This window comes from Meleagris gallopavo, chromosome 1, assembly GCF_905368555.1.
Source record: "Meleagris gallopavo chromosome 1, MGAL_WU_HG_1.1, whole genome shotgun sequence".
NCBI classification, from domain to species: domain Eukaryota; kingdom Metazoa; phylum Chordata; class Aves; order Galliformes; family Phasianidae; genus Meleagris; species Meleagris gallopavo.
The window spans coordinates 58404115-58427278 of NC_139404.1; the positions used below are offsets into that span (position 1 = coordinate 58404115).

Consider the following 23164-nt stretch of genomic DNA (forward strand, 5'->3'; position numbering starts at 1 on the left):
GGTTGCCCAAGGAGGTTGTGGATGCCCCATCCCTGGAGGCATTCAAGGCCTGGATTCAAGGCTGGATGTGGCTCTGGGCAGCCTGGTCTGGTGGTTGGTGACCCTGCACATAGCAGGGGGTTGAAACTAGGAGATCATTGTGGTCCTCTTCAACCCAGGCCATTCAATGATTCTATGATTCATGAAGAGACAGCATCCCTTCTCTCTGTTTTAACTGGTGCATTCACGAGTGTCTGTTGGCGATTTCAGACTCTGGTTTGACCACTTTGGCCTCTTACAGCCATAAAACAGCCTATACCACGTTGGCTGAGCTCCTACAGCTGCCACATCACACAACCACACGGTTCATACACACGGCTGTGTGCATCAACTCCGTCCTAAGCCAGAACTTTATGAAACTCCCGAAAGCGCGGATGTGATGATAGCCTCTTTTGACATTAGGGCCGAAGGGACACACAACCCTCCTCGGCCGACCGCCTCACGGTCCGAATGGATTGCGGAGCGGCCGCAGGGCAAAGGTTGCGGCCCCGGGGCGGGGCGGGCACGGTGCTGCGTTTCACGTCTCCCGCAGCCCGGGGGCTGGCAGGATTTAAAGAACGCCATTCGTTCATCCCAGGCCGCGATGTTCCCGCTCCGTCCCCACCCCTCTCCTGCGGAAAGACCGAAGCCGTCATTACCTGCGGGCGAGCTCCGGGCGGGCTCACCCCGCGGGGCGCCGGCGGGGAGGGTGGGCGCCGCTCCGTAGGGAACGGGACCGAGACCCGGGGTGGATTTCCTGCGGATGGCCGCCCGCCTGAAGTTGATGCCGTCGGCTCCGCTCATCCTCGGGGCGGGGGAGAAGGCAGAGAGAAAAGGCAGAGTGAGGAGAAGCTCAGCGCCCCTCCCGCCCGGCTCCCGTCGTGACCCGCATCGCGCTGGGGGAGCGTCCCCTGTCCGCACTGCGGCTCCGGCCGCCTCCGGTACCGGCTCTCACCTGCCCGCCGCTCCCCGCCCCTTTCCTTCCCTGCCCTGCCCTGCCCTACCCGCGGTACCTGCCCGGCGCCCGCCGCACCCCCGCTGACATGGTGAGCCTGCGGCCGCCGCCCAGCCCGGGCTTTGAGGAAACTTCCCCGGGCCCGCTGCCTCCACACGGTTCTCTCACGAGGAAGTTGGGGCGGCGGGCGCTGCACCTGCGCTGCTTCCTCCCGGCCTTCCCCGGCCCGGAGCCGCTTCCTCAGAGCGGCGGGTTCACAGGAGAGCCGGGTTCCCTCGGACACGGCTGGTGTGGGAGCGCAGCGCTTGATCAAGCGAGTTGAGGGCTTCCCTCCCCATGTCACCGCTGTTTGTTTCTCCACACCGCGTGCTGCCTTCTGCCGTCCTTCAACTCTGAACTGCTTTGTCTGGAAGGAGGCTTAGACTGATCAGTGAACGTGGAAGAAATTGGCCAGAACACATCACCCTTCTTCCAACGAGAATGTTCTCAAAGACATTTATCACTTAAAAGAAAGTTTTGATGCCAGCGACAGATCTGCAATCCTCACATCAATAGTAATTCCAACTAATGGAGCTCATTCACGCCAGGGCTGTTCCCTCCCACTGTAAATATTAATTTATGCTGAAACAAGCATTAGAAATCATAGAATCATTAAGGTTGGAAACGACCGCTAAAATAATCTAGTCCAACCCTAAGCCATGCCCACTGACCATGTCCCTCAGTGCCACATCCATGCAGTTCTGGAACACCTCCAAGGACGGTGACTCCACCACCTCCCTGGGCAGCCTGTGCCACTGCAGCACCACTTTTGCTGAGAAGTAGTATCCTAATATCCAACCTGAAAGCAGCTATGCTTTTGTGGGTTTAGGTTCACTTATCTAGCAATGGTGCTGGAAGGCTTCCATTCTTTTGTTTAACTGGGACATGGTTCTTGGAGAAAGAACATCTGAACTTTTGCCATCTGTGACTGGAGAACCGCAGGCTGCTGTGTGCAGGATGAGGGTCTGTCAGGAGCTTGTTTAGTGTTTTGGACTCAGTGAAATCATTCTCTTCCACAAGTAAGTCAATAGTTGATAGTCCCCTCCTTCATTCCCAAGAGAAATAAAGTAGTCAGATCACCTTCCACATTTTGTGCTTTGTAAACATCACGTTTTCCTTTTGCAAACGTATAAAGAAAAGCTGTGACTCAGAGGTAAAAGACTGATTTATTTCCTGACTTCGGTTACCTGACATGGGCTGGGCATACAGAGATGAATATACCTATGTTATGAAGAGCATTTCTTCAGGAGGTACACAGACTGACTTCCTTGCAACAGGAGAATGACAGATTTTTCTGAACTGTACAGTTACTGAGTATGTGCCATGGATCAATCATTAACTTGTTCAGATAAGAATCTTGTTCAAGAAGGCTGGCGCATGCTTAATTCTTCATCAGAACACTGAGCATTGAGAGGTCTTCACAACTATTCATTAAAGCATGGCAAGGGAAGAGAGGCACAGAATTTCTCATTAGTATTTCCCAAAGCACTTCACGAAGGAGGCAAGGATCAGCCTCATTTGACAGGGAAGGAAATGAGGTACTAAAGGGAGAAGTTATTTGTTCAAAGTTGTCCAAGATGGCAGTACAGCAACAGAATACAAAACGGTACTCTATGGAAATGAAAGCAAGATTGAAAATGGAAGACCTTTCTCTGTTTCTCCTACTTACAATAACTAAACTGATCTCAATCCAAGCATTGCCAATTGCTCAACAGCCAACCGTTAACGAGGCATAATTATCACCTATTCTTAAATCTTGTACTTGCATCTTTAAATATGGAGTTCTACTTGTGGAAGGAAAACAGCCGAGGAAGCAAGGACAAACACACCCACTCCAGAAATCCTACCCAAATAGCATGAACTATGTTAATTTTGTTTTCTATGACGTTATCAGGGAGTGGTAACTTATTTCAATGTCACTGGAAAATAAAGGTCACTTCAGAGAACCCCGGTAACTGCGCTGCGGCATCAGGAGATCAACCACAAGCTCATGTTCTCAAGAAAATTGTTCTTTAGCAGGACGCTGAGCAGTGAGGTGACAGTCAATGATAGAAGAAAGTCATCTTAGCAGTGAATTCATGGTAATTTTAGAGCATTTGTAGTTCAGTGCAGGCTTCTCACAGCAGCTGGTTGTCTCTCTTCCCTTCAGTTAGCTGCAGCACAGACCTGGGCCAGCTGGCTGAAGCTGGCTCTGAGCTGTTGTACACCAGCAGCACGTCCGTTCTGCCTGCTTTCACTTGGCAACAACTGGCCTGCCCTCCTGGCATGCCCTTCCTTCTTCCTTGTACACTACTCTCAGTTTCATGTGTTCTTCATCTCTGGGGAGAGATGGAGGGGCTGTGTCAGCAACAGGAATAACACCTTTCTAAGCAAATGTTTTTCAAACGCTATCTTGACAAACTTCACCCTGAAAGATCAAAAATTTAGTGACTATAGGAAACAGGATCTGAGGACAGAAAACATTAGATTAGCTTAACCACAGAGAGTGCTGCCCATTCTGCTTAAAATATATGACATAACCCAGCTAAATGGTCTGCCTATGTTGTACCACCCATCCTAGACAACATGTGGGAAGCATCACAGACTCCTCTGCTGTATAGTAAAAGAGTTAACCAGTAAGTCACTGCTAAGCCACATTTGAGTGTGGGCTATAGCTAGGCCATCTGGCTCAAAATCTTTCTGTGAGGGTGGTGAAAATGTAGTGGAGAAAAACAGACTTAACTACTTCTATTTGCATGTAGGAGGTACAATAGGAAGCCTGTGGAAGTCCACGGAGGTGCAGAAGGTGGCAAGTTTTAGCCCTCGCCCAACCTTCCCCCCCTCCAAAAAAAATAATCATGACAGAGCACTTCTGGCAAATGAAAGGCTTGAAATCATTTATCTCATGCTGCTGGATCACCAAAGCATTCTTGAAAACAGGCAATTTTTCCTTAGTTTATTAAATACTTTATTTGTATGCAAGATGTTACCCCCTCTTTGTGCCAACCTTTACTTCTCCTAATGGAAACAACCTTCAGAATACTGGATTTGGCTGCTTATGTGAGACTGTTTCTTTTGTTGTGTACAATCAATTTTCCTTATTTCTGCTAGAGTTTACCTTTATTTTCATCTGAATTACAGAAAAATCTGTTTGTCTAGCTTAGCTGTTTATCTCTTCTCTAGCTTTAGTTTCTCTTAGTACTTCCTCATGCTGTAACTCTTAGTAAATCTGTGTAGCAACATTTTTTGAGCATTAATCTATACCCTGAGAAAGAATACATGAACTTGGCACCTGGCTGAAATGACAGTATGTTTCAAAGCATTACACATACCTCAGAGTACCTTATTTAAGGCTGATGTGAACAGTACCTTCCTTGAGGTCTGACAGAAAAAAATGCCATTGTCTGTTGGATGTGAACTAAAAATTAATCTGCTCCTCTACTGTGTTCTCACGAGACCCTTCATGGAGTACTGTGTCCAGTTCTGGGGCCCCCAACACAAGAAGGACATGGAGTTGTTAGAGCAGGTCCAGAGGAGAGCCATTAAGATGATCGAAGGGCTGGAGAACCTTCCCTATGAGGACAGGCTGAGAGAGTTCTGGCTTTTCAGTGAGGAGATGAGAAGGCTCTGTGGACACCTTATAGCAGCCTTCCAGTACATGAAGGGAGCCTACAGGAAAGCTGTGGAGGCACTTTTTATAAGGGCAGGTAGTGACAGAACAAGGGGAAATGGTTTTAAACTGGAAGAGGGTAGATTTAGTCTAGATACTAGTAAGAAATTCTTTACAGTGAGAGTGGTGAATCACTGGAACAGGTTCCCCCATGAGGTTGGAAGCATTCAAGGCCAGGCTGGATGGGGCTTTGGGCAATCTGGTCTAGAGGGAGGTACCCCTACCTGTAGCACAGGGGTTGGAACTAGATGCTCTTAAAGGTCCCTTCCAACCCAAACCATTAATGATTCCATGATTAAAATGCAGCTTATTACACAGAAAAGCCATACTTACATACTTTCCTGCCTAAGCCAAGGAACAGCCCATAGTGTATTTTGCATCCTCTGTGAACTGAAGATTCAAACCTGTTCTGCCAGCAGTAAAACGATGGCAAGAACTGATATGCCAGAAAATAGAGTAGGATACTAATTAAAGAAAAATCTCATGCATCTCAGGACCTCATGCACATTCCAGATGAAAATTCTTTTCTGATGGTAGCAGCAACAGCATAATGCACAAAGTAGCTGCAGCCTGTGCAACAGAGATACCCAGAACAAGCAAGCAAGCATGAGGGAGTTACTTAGCCTCAGTTAAATCAGCAGGCAAACACAGAATCCAGCCTTCAAGGACAAAGTGAATTTCAGCCTGAGGCTGTTGACTCTGTCTTAGTCTGGGGAATGATTTATAAAGATTAGAGGGACTCCAGCCTTGCGTTTGTTCCCTGTGCAGCACCCAGCATGTGTCAGAACAAGAGCACACTGGATTTACAGCATTACGCTGGCTTATGTCAAAAAAATACATCCAGCTGTTTAATATTTACTCCCCAGCACAAACTGCAGCACGCACCATCTCTAGGGATTGGTTTTACTTCCATGTGAGAAGCAGCTGCAGAGTCAATAGTGTGAATTAAAAGCCACACATGAGAAGTAAGCCATAACAAGAACTCCAGGAAGTTTTAGCCAAATCCAAGGTATTTACCACGTGAGCAAAAAAAAAAAAAAAAAAAAAAAAGATGAGTAGGTAGCCATCAGAAGAAAAGCCAAAACAATTTATTTTAGCCCAGTCACTAACATTCTTAATATATCTCTCCTGTTTTTTCCTGTTTGATTGTGTGAAACAGAACACTGTCCTGTTGTCATCAGGTGCCCTAGCAAAGGTAGTCACTGGGGACCAACTAGCAGCAGGATTTGTCAGCTTCCAGCCACCTTAATTAAGAAATCTATTGAACCCTTACAGCCAGGGTTTCCTTCTCTCCACGCAGAAGACGACCAGATGAATGCTAACAGGTAGCTCTGTGAGAGAAGCACTGCGACTATTAAAGGAAGAAAAATTCCTGCTCTATACAGCCTCCATGCTAATTGCATCTTATCCTCTTCTTTTGCTGTGCAGAAATAGGTCTTCTATTGTAAACAAATTCTTGGAGTTTACAAAAAAGGTGCTGAGATAAGGGTATCCCATATATCCCTTAATTCTAAGGAAGGACTGCTGCTTAGAGGGGTAATTACAATTTAATTAGTTTTGTTAGATAAATCTTTCATACTGGCATGCCCTTAACAAGACTGATTGCTTTTAGAGGTCTCAGAATATTCTTCATTATCACCACCATGGGTTAATTAAATATATTTCCCACTATCCAATTAGTAACAGATATTCAGATACCATTAGCAACAGTACTTTAGCTTTGATTTAGATTAACTACAGGTGAAAACAATTTTCTGGAAGGTTATTTTAGGAAAAGGGAGAGAGAAGGCGAGTTATGGCTGAGAAAATATCATGCTTTTTGTTTCTTCTTTCCTTCTATAGCGAGACTTGACCGCTGCTACGAAGTGTTTAAAAAACCCACCATGGTGTAAGTTCTTCACTTGAGATACTGGAATGGTGTCTAATTCTCAGGACAAGAATGACAGCTCTTTAACTTGTACCGCACATCCCAAATCTGTTGCCATATGCTGTTAAAGTTTTCTATACATTAAATATGTCCTTGCCTCTATGAATGCTTTAGCAGTAAAGCAAAATGATTCGGGTCTCTCCTTAGCAAGTCAACATCTAAAGAGCAACAGACAGATCAAACATAAAAAGAAAGGCAGAACTATTAGTTCCAGATCTGGAAGAAAATATACTCGTCTCAGTGTTGCAATGCTCCCTGAGCTTTGTTTCTTTCCCTAACTCAAAAAACAAGCTGCCAAGCACTTAGTATTTCAGCTAATCAGGCATATGGTAGATGCACAGGAGTCTCAGCACACTTCTTAGTAATTAATAATAACTTTAAACAGAAAGGCTTCAAAACTGTTGCTGCATTTGAAGACTCCTCTGTTAGTTTCACCAGCTTTTGTGTGCATTCATTATATTCCACATTCCGTGGACTCCTTGGATCTTCATGGCTTGAGATGAGATTATTTGGAGCAAAGGCTCTGAAAAGGATTTGACCATTTGTTGGTCCTCTTCTTCCACTTTTAAATTCTCTTTTACATACCAAATGTCAAAAATAGCACTTCATTCATACTTTGACTTTTCAATACATTATTGAGAAACTACATGTCACAAACAGACCTTTCCTCCAGAGATCTAACAATGCCTAATTTTTGAACTCAGTACTTCAGGTTCTGCAGTATACTTCCAAGGCTATATTGACTGCAGATGGGCATATCTTTACAATACTGAAATGTGCCACGTTTTTATATTCAAGCATAAACCCAACTAAGCATAACTGCATGGGTAAGGGGTGCTTTGAGCATGGACTGAAACTTCAAATACAAGATTGGATAGGGACCTGGGCAGCCTGGTCTAGTACCTAGTTGGTGGCCCTGCCTGGAGCAGGGGGGTTGGAACTGGATGATCCTTGGGATCCCTTCCAACCCAAGCCATTCTACAATTCTATGATTCAAAAACTCCAGAATCTTAATTTGGGCTCAATCACAGATATGTGCTCATGACTTTGAGCACAGTCTTTAGGGAATGCTGTCAACTTGCAGGAAGCCCACATCCTCTACCAGAAAAAGAACATCTATGTTCTACTGCATTAACATTGTTAGGGGAAGAAATGTTTTCCCATGTTTAGGCAGTGTTATCATCTTGGATTTAGTGAGTCAGATTGCCTTTTTAGTTTATAGGCCTGACACAGTCAGAGGAAAGGCATAGGTCTAAGGATATTAAAACAAGACTGTTGATGTTAAGCTTTAGCTATTTATAGTAAGGATCTATTAATACCAAGCACTACAGAGACAGGGAACCAGCCCTGAATGAACCCAGAAGCTAGAGCAACATAGCTTCTGTAGCATGGGCCTAAAACTGGCTGACAATACCTAGTCACCACATCTAAAAACCACTCGCTCTTCATATGTATGCAGTGTGGATATATGCAGATAGGTGGAGAATTAAGTGTAAAGAAACTTGGCTCATCTTAAACGCTGATTTTTTTTTTTTATCCTCTCAGTCTCAATTTCTCTACCTGTGAGAGATAACAGTACCCATTTTGCAAAGATATCTCAAGAATTAATTAACATGCACAGAATACTCTGAAGATAAAAAGAGCCAGTTTGCATTTGGCTTAGATAAGAAGAGCCTTTGAAAGCAGTTGTGCCTCCACAGAGGCATTTCCTTTTTCATAACGCAGGACATTGAAATTGCTGGTATTTGTACACAGTACATTCTTTTGTTTGAATTTTACACTTGGCCTGACTGAATTTGAGTCACAAACTAGCTGGAAAAATATTTTTCAGTCACATCAAGTTGCACGAGATACTACATGTTGTGTCCATCCTGTGATCTCCTTTACTGAGTACTCAAAAACCAGATGGAGCCATCTCAAGTCCAGGCAAGCTCTGCTCCAGCCTGAGGATCTCTTTAGATCAGATTTCAATGCAGTGAGCTGGAAGCAATGCCCATTCACTTGGGACACTCAAGTTTCCCACCCAGCTTGGAATGACACAGCTCAAAATCCACCTGATTTCTTAAGTAACTCTCCTGTATTCTAATGCTTACTGGTACAGCCATGAAGGATAGCTGTCATTTCACCTTAGAACACTAATAAGCTGTTAGTAGGAAAAGCTCCCTTGGATGGATCAATTCAAATAGTCTGAGCTTACAGAAGCTGTATGTCCTTGAAACAGCTTTCCTATATTTATAAATAAAGTACTTTAGTCTAGTGTAGGTGGATAGAAGATGCACACTAAACACAATAGCTTTCTTCTCTGGTTACTGTATGTCTCTCCCTCTTCTGTGAGGGTGAATAAATAGGGTTCAACCTTCTGCATTCAGGATGTCATAGAATCAAAATCATTAATGCTGGAAGAGATCACTAATATAATCTAGTCCAACCGTCAGCCCATCACCACTATGCCCACTAACCATGTCCCTCAGTGCCATACCCACCCATTGCTTGAAAGCCTCCAGGGACAGCAACTCCACCACTCCCTTGGAGATCATACTGGGGACTCTGTACTCCCACTGCTTTCCATGTTATATTCTTAATCTTTAAATAGTCTCTTATATGGAGAGATACAAGATATACCATTTTCTCAACTATTTTTTGTAATTATGCATGATTAAGTTTTTTTCTGGAACTGGTCATCCAACCTCATTCCTGAAGTTAGCTCCCATACAACATGAGAGTTTATAAACAATGAGTGAAGTGTATGTTTACTAATTTACTGCTCCAATCACGAAGGAATCATTCTTGTAAAGGTCAGCATTTTTCACTGGATTGTTTAGCTTCCGCTGAATTGTCAGCTGTAGCACTAAGCCGCCTTCTTGTAGAAAAATATAACTTTTCCTTCAGGCAATCCTTTGAGAAGCAAGCAGTCATGCCTGTACTTTTAGCATATCTGGCTTTATTCCAAATAATTTCCCAGAATACATAAATTATCTATTTAAGCTCCATTTTTCTCTATATTTAGTTCAGTAGATAAAACCAGCCACAGACTGGTTTGCACAGTCTCAGAATGCAAAAAAAGAAGTGGATGTCAGGATGTTAATGTGTCTCTCCAATTGGGAGTACTCTGCGTTTCTCTGAACACAGCTGCAGGATTCAGCCAGGAACAAGAACATACAGTGGTAGTAATGGTGAACTTGAGCTCCAGGATCTTCTCCATTATAATCTAGCACATTTTTACAGGAAATGCAGTAGCTCACTTGTCAGAATTCACCTCCCACTTCAGAACACGAGGTAATGGTGCTTCCCAAGGGACAGATTATACAGTCATTTTCTTTGGAAATTTAAGATATATTTTTAGATTTAAAACACATTTTTAAACTCAGATCTTTTCATTGACCTTACTCATAGCTCTGCCTCCACGAGAGCTGTGCTGGACCACTTGAAAAGATCACAGAATCACAGAATTGTAGGGGTTGGAAGGGACCTCTAGAGATCATCGAGACCAACCCCCCTGCCAAAGCAGGTTCCCTACACCAGGTCGCACAGATAGGCGTCCAGGCAAGACTTGAATATCTCCAGAGAAGGAGACTCCGATGATTCAGAGAAAAGATGATTCAGAGAAAGGGGCAGGAGCAACTAGGGTAAGCAGTTTCTCAAATCAACTTAGCCATGAGAACATTTAGAGAAGTAGCAACCCTCTGAGAAACTGCTTTTAAAACAAACGCACTCAGGAAAGAAAGTCCATTTTCTCTCTTATTCTTAGAAAACCTTTTCATTTAAAAAAAAAAAAAAGGGGGTGGGGGGGCAGGAGGAAGAATGCCTGGCAGATGAAAATTCTACCTCAAACAATCACAGTTTTGCTATGATGATTATGCAACACCTGATGATGATAGCAACCTGTGTCTAGAAGTTTCTAGAAGTTGCACATTTGCTGCCTCTCAGGGTCTCTATGTGCACTGAGGGTCATAGCAGGAGCTGCAGCAGCCACCTGCCCACCACAGTTGCGCACCTGACACACCACAGGCCCTGCTGATGAGGGAGTGCAGGCCACAGGCCCACTTGCTCCCAAAGCCAGGCACTTTGACAAGCAGAGAAGTTATTTCTGACCTTAAAATTGCAGCCACAATACAGTGGACTGCACACAGCAATGCCAGCCCACTTTTAGTTCGACTTTACCACTTCCTTTGCTCACCCATTCCCTGACAGTAGAGATTTGCATCTTACACAAAACTCTTCTAACTGACACCTCATTACAGATGTTGGAGCATTTTAGAGAATAGTCAAGATTGTTGAAAACCATATCTGGTGAATCAGTCTTTATCTCCTCAATCTCAGAAAACAGAGGAAGCACCTTTGATTTAGTTCTGATTCCCTTTCGGTATTTATTTCCTTTCCTTTCGTTTTCTTTCATTCTGATAGCTTTTCCATTCACAATTACAGACTTGCAAGACATAAATTGATGTAAAAGCACAAGCCAAGACACTGCAAACTGACAGAAATACAAGTAGACCAGACAGCATGGAGGTAAATGAACAAAAATGGCCAGTTTATTCACTGGAACAGTTATGCATTACACTGTAATTTTAATTGGAACATAAAGATGTAAGAATCAGTATATTGGCTTCTTTTTTTTTTATTCAGTAGAGTGTTTTTCCCAACCATTTGGCTGCATGATCATATTACACATGTACAAGCACAGACTTAATGAATCCTTCACAAGGCATTAATCTAGGATTGTCTACAAGGAGTTATGTGGGAATTACTCCAATTTTCAAAAACAAATAATGCATTTTTAGAAACGAAACAAGGATTATTTAACTCGTTTTTTTTTTTCTTTTAACAAAAAGTAGCAACAATAAGAGTTTCCAATAGTCAGTCTTCAACAAATGAACATACATACTTTTATATTCGTCACCATCTAGAAGCACTCCATCATTTAACCCCAAGAAGGCAGGACAATATAACGTCAATTCAGTGTAGGAGTAGCTGAGTTATTACAGCAGTAAACATACAGTATACAAATCTGTATTTGTCACAAACTCCACCAACATTAAAACTCTTGTGAAAGGAACACAGCAATCTCAATGGTTCATTAGATACAGAACATCATGCAAATGATAACATTCAATAGATTACAAAAGTCACAAAACATCAGTTTTCGTTTTTTTTTTTTTTTTAGTTAGTTATAAAGAATCAAATTAACTAACCCTTTAACAGTCAAACCATAGGGCTGAAAATCAATGGGGAAATAACTAATAAGATAGACTTAGTTTATTCACTAGCATAGCACACCCAGCCACGCCAGTGAACAGGAAAAAAAACAAACACACACCAACAAGCTAGATAACTCTTATTTCTTATTCACGTCTGATTGAATAACAATTCAGCTATCAAATTAGTCTACTGAAATTTTCTAATCAATCATTTTCATTATTCCCCAAGTGTTTTTCAAATCAAGTCACTATATAATTTAATTTACAAATGCTAAGGAGAAAAAACAACATACTCTTCTCTGCTGTTTCTTGAACAGCAAATAATGATAAACTAAACAAATGTGGAACTTCATGGAAAGACATTTCTGCAACACAGCCTGATCACCTAGAGTCTCCCTACATGTTGACATCAGTCACAAAACATAAGATTTTTCCTTTAATTTTGTTACTTTGTCACTTAGTTTTTAATAGATTTCATAAGGGTCTTCTGAAGAACTCCACAGGCAATAGATTAAAATCCTGTATGGAAAAATAATAGCAGATAAGCAGGTCTAAATTGCCCAAAAAAGAATGATAGCTGCAAGCCAGTCAAAGAAAGATTTGCTTACCTATCCCAAGAATCAGGGCTTGCTAACTAATCCAAAAGAAGGAATTTCCAAGCAGAAATCCTTCCCTGGTGGCAGCCAGCCCTTATATGAGCTTAGGGAGGGGTAGAGCCAGGCTCCAACCCTTCCAGTCACACAGGTGAATTACTTCCACCTGTGTTCTCAGGGCTGGCTGTGTCCCCTCACCAGGTGCTCAATCACTGGTTCAGGCTGTGACCAAGCAGCTCCTATACAGATCCAATACAGATTTAAGACATATACCTCAGAATGAAATATAAAGTCTCAGTGATAGCCCCCTTGCCTTTTTAACATTAAGAGTATGTAGATCAGAGAAGAAATAAGAATTTTCTGGCTTAATTATGGATATGGAAAAGCTACATGATGCAAAGAATCTCATGCGCGTATTTTATATTGCATATTTAGATGCATTTGTGCCTGAAGATGAAAGACAATTGTTGGTTTGTTTTTTTTTCTTTTCCATAGGATCCTTAATTATACTTAAAATAATAATAATAATAAAAAAATCGTTAGTGGCTAGAAAAGCCTGAATGCTGGATATTCCTTTCAGACTCACTCTACACACAGCAAAGGAAAACTGAAGAAAAGTGATTGGAATTTTTAAAGAGGTATTAACAGTAAGTATTATATTTCATAGGTAAAACTTCAGTGCCTGCCGTTTTCAAACACAGATTTCCTATATCTTAAGTGGATAGACATTTTCCATCAAAGCAGGGAAACAGACCTCAGAAGGGCTCATGTAATCTACATATGATGATGATGATGATGATGGTGGTCAATCCAGATATGGCAGCACAGTGTCATTGGCACTGCACACTGAACAGTAAGGTTGGTATCAAAATAAGGGCCAAGATTTGCAGGTGTCTTTAGCAGTGTGATGGAAACTGGGCTGTGTTTTACAAACAGCTGCACTGCAGTATTTGCAACACACCTAGCATGAGCAGCCTCCACAGGCAAGGTCACATTTCCTAATTAAGGTTATATTTCAGAACAGTCTTTTTCTTAACACTTAAATATGGTAAATGGCTTAAACATGTTAACAATCTTTTCTAATCAAAAATAAATCAAAGGTCGTCTTGGCATTAAAACTTGCAGTGTTACATTAATTACAGTTCCTATGAAACCTACTGTATAGCTATGCTTACACTCATTTACTATGAAAAATGGGGATGGAGCAAGCACAGAGGTGCCAACCTGTCAATGAGATCAATCAGAAAGAATACCAATACTGCCTCCACTTAGAAGCCAGAAACATCCACACAATCAGCTTGAGAAATGATAATAGTTCCTCTTTCTGTTAAAGCCTCCAATAACCTTCTGATAGAAAATATATTTTCCATACTATTACATCTTACAATTTATATTTATTTCTTCATCTCCCACCCCCCTTTTTTTTTTCAATTTCTATACATACCCTACAAACTGGATTTCCAGAATTGTGCCATTTCTCTGAACAATGAAAAGTTAAGTTTCACTAAAAAAGAAATGAAAATGCCATTTCAAATCCAAAGAAATTTTAAAGCCATCACAGAGAACAAAAACTTCATTTCAGATATGAAAATCAGAGCGGAATTTGAATTGCTTCCTTCCTGTGCAGGACACATTTCAGCATTTCTGAGCACGCTCAACCGACCAGTGGAAAACATATGTAACCTTTTTACTTACTATTTAAAAATCAGAGTAGATGACACCGCACCTTAAATCAATTTTAAATGGGCAAAGAAAGTATGTTTTGCAACTCAAAAAAAAAAAAAAAAAAAGCTTTTGTGTCTGCTTTTGTCTGTATGCAAATATTTCCTACAAAATGGTTCACAAAGTTGCATGCTATCAGTCACTACATAAAAAAAGAAGAGTTTATCATCTCAAGTTCAAGATATGCATTTTATTTGTTACTGGTTAACTGACAAAAGTTGTCCCCGGGGACCTACACGGTTTTATAACTTACAATGCAATAACTACAGCCATTTGTACATTTAAATTGGTTTGTTTCTAGATCTCTTAAGTTTCCAACATTTACTTGCTTTATTACATATTAAAAAATGTAAATTGAAAACTTAGAAATGAAGAATTTAAAGCTTAAGAGGATAAAAAATTTAATAAACCCACTTAGTTCTATAAAACAGGGCCACAATTTCTATACCATTTAATGCTGTTTCATAACTCTTAATCGTCATGGACATACCGGCATGTTTCAATTTCCCAAAGTTGCTCTGCAAATCACAATTGGAAACAAATACATTACCAAACAAACATTCCACCACAACATTTTTTCCAATATATTCATATCTATATAGAAAAGAAATGCATTTCACTGAATTCCTGTTTAACTAAAATTCAGGGAATATGTTTGATTTGGATATGAAAATAGGAGAATCTATTCCAAGTACAGCCCGCAGTAACTCTATTCAATGTGCAACGCAAATTCTTTTTCTGCTTAACCATCAGTGATAGCTGTCCTTATTGGTCAAAGGCATCAGCACTGTTTCAGAACTACAACTACACCCTACACCAGTCTGCAAAGTCAGGAATTGTGAGGTGCTCATGGGAGGCACCATTTGCCTCCAACAAAAATGGTTTTGTTGTCTTTTACTTTTTAGTAAAAATCAAAATAGCAGCTAATATTCATATCAAACAGTATGATCGAGCTGAATGAGTTTTATTTGATTTTTCTCTGACAAGACAACATGTAGGTTAAGTACGACACTAAATAGTTATGTAAATGCATACAAGAAGAACCTCATGAACTGCATGGTAAACCTAAGCAGAACATTGCCGAGAATTGTCTGTTCAATCTGATCAGAATTTGTTGTCAACTTGTTCCTATTTTCTTCACCTTTGACTCTGAATGTTTTGTTACAATAGCTCAGCTGCTTTGCCAAGGCTACAAGTGACACACACCGTTGATTACAGAGAATATTTCTATTTACAGCACCTTCATTACTGGTACCATGGAAATAATAATTGTTAGGCACACTGATTGGTCACCGATTCTTTCCTCTGCTGATGTTTTGTGTTTCATAACATTTGGTAAGCACTGTTTCTAACAGAAGCCTGAGTTCATTTTGTTAGACTCAGGTAGAATGTGAAAAAAAATTTCCAACCATATCTGCAGCAGTTTTTGTCCAGCTGCTCTCTACCTTAGACTGCGCTGTGTTTCCCGCTTGTAAATCATACTTACACTGCAGAGAAGGAATAAAAACGTGGAAATATCGAAGCCTTTGTTCTGTAAATAAATTAAGGCCACCTGACAGAGCAAGGACTGTTAATGACCAACAAGTAGGCACCACTGAAGACTTCTCCTATGTGATGACTAAATGAGAAGCCCAGAGGTGCTGAACCATTACACCTTAGCAGCTTACCTTGCTGTCAGGTACTGTGCAAAGTAAGTTTTGCTATCCTTGCTTTTGTTCTGAAACTTGCTATTAAAAAAAAAAAAAATAAAAGAACAACCCAACATATTATTCAGCTTTTACAGGAAAGAACCTTTAACTAGGAGCACTGTGCACTGTTGCAATAGAGTCTGTGTAGTGTAGATCACCTGAGTATTTGTCATAAACTGACATGAGCTAAGGTTCTGTATCTGTTGATTTTTGGCAAGGAAAAAATGCACTAAAGTCCTGCTAGCTTTGATCCACACCATTAAGTCTGCCTGCAGGAGTTATTTCACCTTAGAATATTTCACAAAGAATACCTGCAATTTCACCATTCATACTAGTCTTTCAGGGTAAGGCCTCAAGCTAGTATCCTGAATATGGGAGCAGGAAGAAAGAATGTTTTTAATTAGCACACGACATTATACTTGTTTTAGATTTTTTTTTTTTCTCAGATACCAAATAGAAAGTAACCCCAAAAAACAGCACCAATTCATCTACTTGTCTGAAATGCAAAAATAGAATTACAATGCAGCAAAATGGAAAACAAACCAATACATCATCCTCTCATCTCTTTCTTAAACTAAATAGTAATCTTTCAGTGAAAAGCCCGAACAAAACCAGAAACTAATGAAATAGGAATTAAAAAACAAGTGCATAAACAATATCAGTGCAGCAGCAAAATATACAGTCATCTCTAACATTTCAATTCAACCCACTGCCAACATTTTTGTGCAATAAAAATTGGCCGTGTGCTGGCCAATACAACAAGCCTCTCTTTAATATTAACACAGTCATTCTTCACTTCAGCTATTTCTGCTTATTTAAAAAAAAAAAAAAAGAATTAAATACAACTGTTGCAAAAAAGACTGCATTTTATAAACACAAAATTATGGTGCAAATAAAGTAAGAAGGAAATATCACATCCTTAGCGACGAAAGAAAATGTGAACTGGTTCCTATGGCTGAACTCAGAGGTTATGAGGGTAGGGTTTAGTAACATACTTTATTAATATTGGCTTAAGTCTCATTATTTCAGAGGTAAAGCCAAGCAGCTGGGAGGAACATTTCTGTTGAGATATTAAATTTCACTACACTTTAGTTGTGATAGTAAAGTTTGAATACAATCAGAGGAACCATAAAAAGTCTTCTCAATAGGTTGGGCTCTGTGCTTTGTGTTCTTCTTCTCAACCTTCCCTCAGTTGCCAGAGCAGTGGATATGAATCCAGTCTTATCGATGCAGCAACAAGGCAGGATTGTCTACCTGCTCGCTGGGAACAACCCGAACCTTTGTTGCATGAACTCCACTCTGTTTGCGTTTTCTCTTACGTTGCATATGAAGATTAGGGGTAAGGAGGAGGCTTAGAGAGACAGTTGAGAGGGGCACACTGAGAGCTGGAATGTGGCTGCTCTTCTGGAAGAGCACTAGGACTGAAAATTAGAAAGAAAAAGAAGTGCTTAAAATACACGGCAAAGTTTTACGTGCAGGTAAGTTGTACAAGGCTGGAAACAAACTCTAACAGGTAAGGAAAAGTCATCTCTAAATCTGCATCCATAGATACACAGCATAAATAAAATCCCCAGCATGCACACGATGAGTGACACCTGAATGGATGACATGAAATGCTGTAGATAGCCTGCTTGATAGTTCACAATACACACACATACTGCTGTTTGCATGCTCTGATGAAAAATGCTCTGTAGAGAAATGAACGCATTTGTGAAAAGGGGAAGAAAATTTGAAGGGTGATACACACTCGTTATATGAGGGTTAAGAATTATTTGTTTATACACAAATTATTAATTGCTCTAGGAGAGTGCTAATGTGGAAGTCAGGTTTCATCATTTTAAGAAAACATTGTCTTTTACTGAATGTAAGGTATGAACTATGACATTCAAGTAACTACAGTGTAAGCTTCCTCATCAGGCAACGTAAACACTATGTATTTTGTAATCAGAACTTTCCAAGACTTTTTGTTTTAAATGTTTGAATCCTCTTCACTTCGGTCTTTTTCTGTTGTTGACTATTTTTCATGAACAACTGTTCCAATGACAGCATTCATCCCTCAGGCCTCTACATATGCAATTATAGTGTTCCCTATCATATGGTACAGAGGGGTCTGAACTAGCTTTCAATATATCAGACGTGGCCAGAGTTATGGTCTATCAGTGGCAGCACAAAGATAAGGGGCAGCTAACATGAACACACCCCACGCCTTGGTGCAAAGTTCCGTAACATTCAAGCAAAGCTTCAACTACACAGATTTGCTCACTTAGCTCAGCAGTGTATACTGTGCAGCAGAGGGCAATGCAGATGCTACTCAAGTGAGCCCCAAATCATTCCTCAGCCTTGGCTCATCCTGTTTTATGAAGGTGAACTTCAGCTCATCTAGCTGATGCCAGTGTCAGCCATTAAACTTTCAAGGTAAGCATATGGCAAAGCAAGATTCCAAAGCAGAATACAAATAAATGTAATTTATTCAAAAAATATGTCTGGGAGTAGTTTTTTTTTTTCTTAATCCTTCAAACGTTCTATGGTCTTGAAGTTATTCCATGCTCAACAGTGTGATATATGATGAATCACAATCAATTCACAGCCTCGTCTTTAAGAAAATCTGCTTTTTTTCCACTTTTCTTCTTTTAAAACCATGCAAATTATCTCTGCAGTACAGACTATCGAGTGCTGGCTGAAGGTACGCAATTAGTCTATTGCTGGAAATGAATCAATTTGAAATACCAGCAGTATTTGAAAGTCTGCCATTGGAAATGCCAGCAGTACTGAAAGTGTCTGTGGTTCCACATACAGGAAACAAAGAAACGGCACAGCACTTCCCAGAAGACAGAAACAAGCGTGGACTACTGTCATTAAGAAAGGAGATGGCAAAGTCCAGGTTTTATATCAAGAGAGCCAAGGAGATTATGCCCCAAAAATCCATAGGTATTGCAATTCAGCAGGAGCTGGAGCCCCTGCGCCTCTGGGCTTCTTTGAAGGTCAGAAACTTGCATGTCTTCAGTTAAACTCTGCTTCACGTTTCTGCCCCTGAAGATGAGCTGATTACAAAATGGCTGGTGAGAGTGAGTTATAGGAGCTCAGGAGCTCATAGGCTCCATTTTGAAGTTGGCTGAGTAAGTCAGTCCCAAAGCGTAGACTCCTTTTTAGGACTATGACTCCTCAGTTCATATATCATCTAAAACTAACCACCTAGGTATAAATATTTCATTCAAAATATTTTCTTGAAACTTACTAGTTGAGCTTATTTAATCAAACACTCTGAGAAGACACCAAGCCTGTGTTCTCTACGTATTTATTTCCACGGCTGTAATCATCTTTTTGTTCTGTCACATTCTGCAACATGCCAATGCAGACAGAGAATCTGAAGAGGGATCTGAGAGATCTTTTCCTACTCTTCTCAAATGAGTCTGTCTCAGGAGTGTCTGGAGATGGATCCAAAAGGTCTGCATTTACTCTGGAAGCTATGCACTCATGAAGAGACATCTCCAGGCTTCAGCACCTCCTAAGCTTTCAAGGTAGTCTTTAAAAAAGCACTACTAAGTCCTTCAGAGAAATAAAAGCAAATTAAAACTTTAACATGGCACATGCGGGGAAGGCAAACAAGATGGTCATGTTACTCTAGAAAGACAGCCTTGCTCTCCTCCACTGCTGCCCCATTTCTTTTTCTTTTTTTCTTTTTTTCCTCAAAAGAGCTCCTGTAATTGTCAAAAAGGAATAGAAACTCAATGTTTTCCTTTCTCATTAGCAGAGGTATGTTTGTCTTTTGAGGCTTTCTTCCCAGCTTTAAAAATAAACAACATATGTAGTTCTTGCTTCAAGGGAGAGGACTGGTGAGAAAATGGCCATACTTGAGACTAGTTATGTGCAGTAATGACCTGAAACAGGACCTCTGACACAAGTAGACTTCTCCTCTAAACACGGTCTCATTACCATTCTGGCATCAGTTTCAGCACAGAATCAACATCGACTGCAAATACTGTAATAAAAACTATTCCAGAATATGCTCTGGTTAGGAAGTGCTGTACTTAGAATTACATCTTTTTTTTTATCCACAGTAACTATGTGTGGCTTCTCACTTTCAAATACAAGTATACTTCTGTCCACAAAAGGAATTGAAAACTTTGTCTCACCATTTCCCTTTTCAACCGATAATAAATATTAGGGGCATTGAGAAGAGAAAAAAAGTACAAGGTTATCAGTACAGGTACGTTTGCAGCAACATATATACACCCATCACTTACAATCCTAGTATATTTGACTTTCATCCTAACACTCTACTGCTGTGCCATCCTCCTTTCAGAAGAACAATACACCCAGTTCAGTTATGCAAATTACTGCAGCACTATCTAAACAAAAATTGCATTATCCATCAAGCAGAACCAGCAAGTGACACATGGCATGCAGGGTGTACTTTTTATGGCAGGACAGGTGATGGTGGCAGCAGGTCCTAGAGCTCAGCTATCAGGCACATTGACAGATACAGGCAGTAGAGGATGGCAGGTGAGATTAGGAACATGAAGCAACAGAAGGACATGGAAGAACCTAAAGCTGTGGGCTACTAACTGAGAATAAGAATATTGTTACATTTCTGCCCAAGGATATCTGCTGCTTTTTAAACATTTCTGTAATCCTCTCTTTAAAGGCTGCTATCATTTGGGAAGATATCCATTCAGTGGATGAATATGGTCCATGTAATTTTTCATGTTACTATTTGTTTTTAATCAACTCTCTCCCCTCCCAGAACTCACAAAGCTCATCACATAGTTCTAAAATCAATTGAAAAATATCATGCAAAGCCCTTTGGTGTTAGTAAATACTATGTTGTTTCTTAAAGACATCATTCACATGCAGTATTTTCTGGCATAGGTTGTAACTGTAACGAATCAGCAATGGAAAATACAAACAGACCATTGATATATTCAGAATGCAATCCTTTCATGTGCATTTTTCCTTATTCAATTTTAATCTTATTTCCTTAACACTTAACCCTATTTTTTATTTCCTATTTTACATGAAATGAAATTATAATTTCTTACAAAATAATGAATATTGGTTTAATTTGCAGTATTTGATTATCTTCTTAGACAACTTGGGTCTAGCATGTGGTCCAGAGACAGACAGATTCTTGTAAACATTGGATGACAGTATTAGTTTAGTCTTGTGCAACATAATACATCAAACAGACAGCTACTAATGCTAGGAAGGGGTGAACATCATCCAGTACTTTTCAAGGTAGGCCTACGTCTTGTTGCCTGCTCACAGTTCTGGATCTAGAAACTGAGGTGAGGCATCTCACGCATTGCTTCATCAGTTTCCTTTGAAAATCTCTAACAAAAGGTTCTCCTAGATTCTCCAGATCAGGTTCTTGCAGAAACACGCAGGCATGAGCAAGAAGACAGACAGATGTACAGCTGATCAAATTGACTAGATGACTGGAATCAGCACACTTTCACAACTACTGTGAAAAACCAAGAGATGCACAAGTGCCATTTAAAATTCAGCATAGATATTGGACGAAGAAAGCTCTCTGTGTTTAATGTTAAAGTTCAGAGTGGATCTCTGTGCTACATCAGGAACAAACTAGTTTGAACACTATTAGGCATATTGCAGGATATGGGAAGTTTCTTTACAAGCTATCACTTGATCCTAGGTGAAATGCTACTGAGATGTCACATGACTGCAAGAATGACAGTAGACTTAAAAAACCACCACAGCTCTCTCTTAAAATGGGATGACTTTAGGGCTGGACACAGCTTTAATATAATACCTTCCTCATCTGACATCATTGTATGACTGAAAGCAGTTGTGCTACACCAGGAGGAACTCTAAAAGGAGGAGGAAGGACATCACAAGCTGCCACCTTCTTCCTCTCCTGAGCATAGAAAAAACCTGAACAAACTCACCTAACTGGTTCTTAAAAAGCCGGTGATTTTTACTCCAGATTTCAATCATTTCATTTAAAGTATTCAAAAACTCATACCATCATACTCTTTTGTACCAAGTCTGTTATACTTCACTGCTTTACAAGGCTACATGGCTATGTGGTCAAGACAAGGAAGGCTTCAGTGTTCATATATAAAAAATAGTACGGTGCTTTTTCTTAATCAAAAGAGTACCAACCGAGTGGTAAAAAATTACAGTCCTTTGGAGGTCAGTAGTTCAGGTAAGTAAGTATAGCAGTATGTCTTCTTTGTACAATGACTTATCTAATTTTTAAAAATATTAACCATAATACAAAATTAACCATTTTATGTGCCATTGTTGCTCCTTGTATACTATGATTTTAGTTTGCAAACATGCCAAGAATGACTCTTTGACCAATATATCCAGTTCTGATTGTGGCTAATGAGATCTTTCTAACTGAGGAAGCACTCAGGGACAAGGCAGAAAGCCCCGAGGCTTTCCCTTGGAATTTGCCCCTTTCTGCAGGTTAGACTGCTGAACAAGGCAATGCACAGCAGAGTTAAGTGATGTAGCTTTTCCCTTCTGAGAAGGATATTTAAAACTGAAGAAGCAATAGTTTGCTAGGATTTAGGGGAGGAATAACAGAGAAGCACATATGAAGGAACTGTTCCAAGGCCGTTGGCAGACCTGTGAGCTGGCAGAAGGAGTGCTCAGCAGTGCCTCATGTGCAGCCTGAAAGCTGTACCCCATCCCTCCACCAGTCTGTATTATTACAGCAAGCTTCTACACATGAACTTTAGCGTTCTGTGGGAAATAGTTTCATCGCAAATAGGGCTGTAGATCAGCTGGGTTGCTATAGATCACGGAAAGGTCTAAAAATAATGGAAACTGTTTCAAATGAGAAGTGACTATGTGCACAGAACATACTATGAACTGATAAAAAACATATTGTCATCTCTTTTGTTCTTAAGTTGCTGAGATCTCACCAAGTACCTTTAAAATGCCACCTTACAAAAATGGAAATCTGTGCCCAGCCCTAAAAATCAAGTCCTCCATTTAAGTAAATTTATCTAGCAACATAGTAAAATCATTGCTGTTTTGGCAACATGGAGAAACTGCATAAAAAGAACAAATGAGGTCTGCAAGGTACAACTGCGCCTTCTTTTAACATTTTTGCACCAATGTAGGTGCATGGATCTGTGGTTCGTGTTTGTATTGTCACTGCAGAAATCATCACTTTTGGTCAGGTTGCTGTTAGTGAAGAACCATAGCAAAGAGGTGTTGAGCAAGGAAGACAAGGGGAGTTGCAGACGTGCATGCAGCTATGTGCAAAGAGAAAAGTTAGTTCAGTTTACCTGACATTCTGGCAATCTGGCCCCCTGGCTAGTTGTGAGCCGTGTGGCGGTATGGAGGCAGCAGGCTGCTGACAATCTACAAGAAACTGATAAATTAGACATATATACAGAGA

The 23164-nt window shown here is 40.6% G+C and overlaps 2 protein-coding genes across 7 annotated transcripts in view; both read right to left on the reverse strand.

Annotated features, from left to right (window-relative positions):
* FGD4 (FYVE, RhoGEF and PH domain containing 4) overlaps positions 1-1208 on the reverse strand; it is a 115826-nt gene extending 114618 nt beyond the window's left edge. Inside the window, exons 1-2 of the mRNA XM_085229338.1 lie at positions 1032-1208; positions 678-823 (exon numbers count right to left, since the gene is read on the reverse strand). Coding sequence (XP_085085464.1) covers positions 678-823; positions 1032-1063 — 178 coding nt within the window. The 5' untranslated portion in view covers positions 1064-1208. The remainder of the gene's footprint in view (positions 1-677; positions 824-1031) is intronic.
* Positions 1209-11091: 9883 nt separating this feature from the next.
* The window catches only part of BICD1 (BICD cargo adaptor 1), a 176533-nt gene continuing 164460 nt past the window's right edge, over positions 11092-23164 (reverse strand). For 3 of the 6 annotated variants that reach the window (XM_085229285.1, XM_085229297.1, XM_085229305.1), the window contains one exon: positions 11092-17210. In XM_085229285.1, coding sequence (XP_085085411.1) covers positions 17011-17210 — 200 coding nt within the window. In that variant the 3' untranslated portion in view covers positions 11092-17010. Of the gene's footprint in view, positions 17211-23051; positions 23128-23164 lie in introns of all 6 variants that reach the window. The other 3 variants (XM_085229288.1, XM_085229309.1, XM_085229322.1) reach the window with 3 other exon arrangements.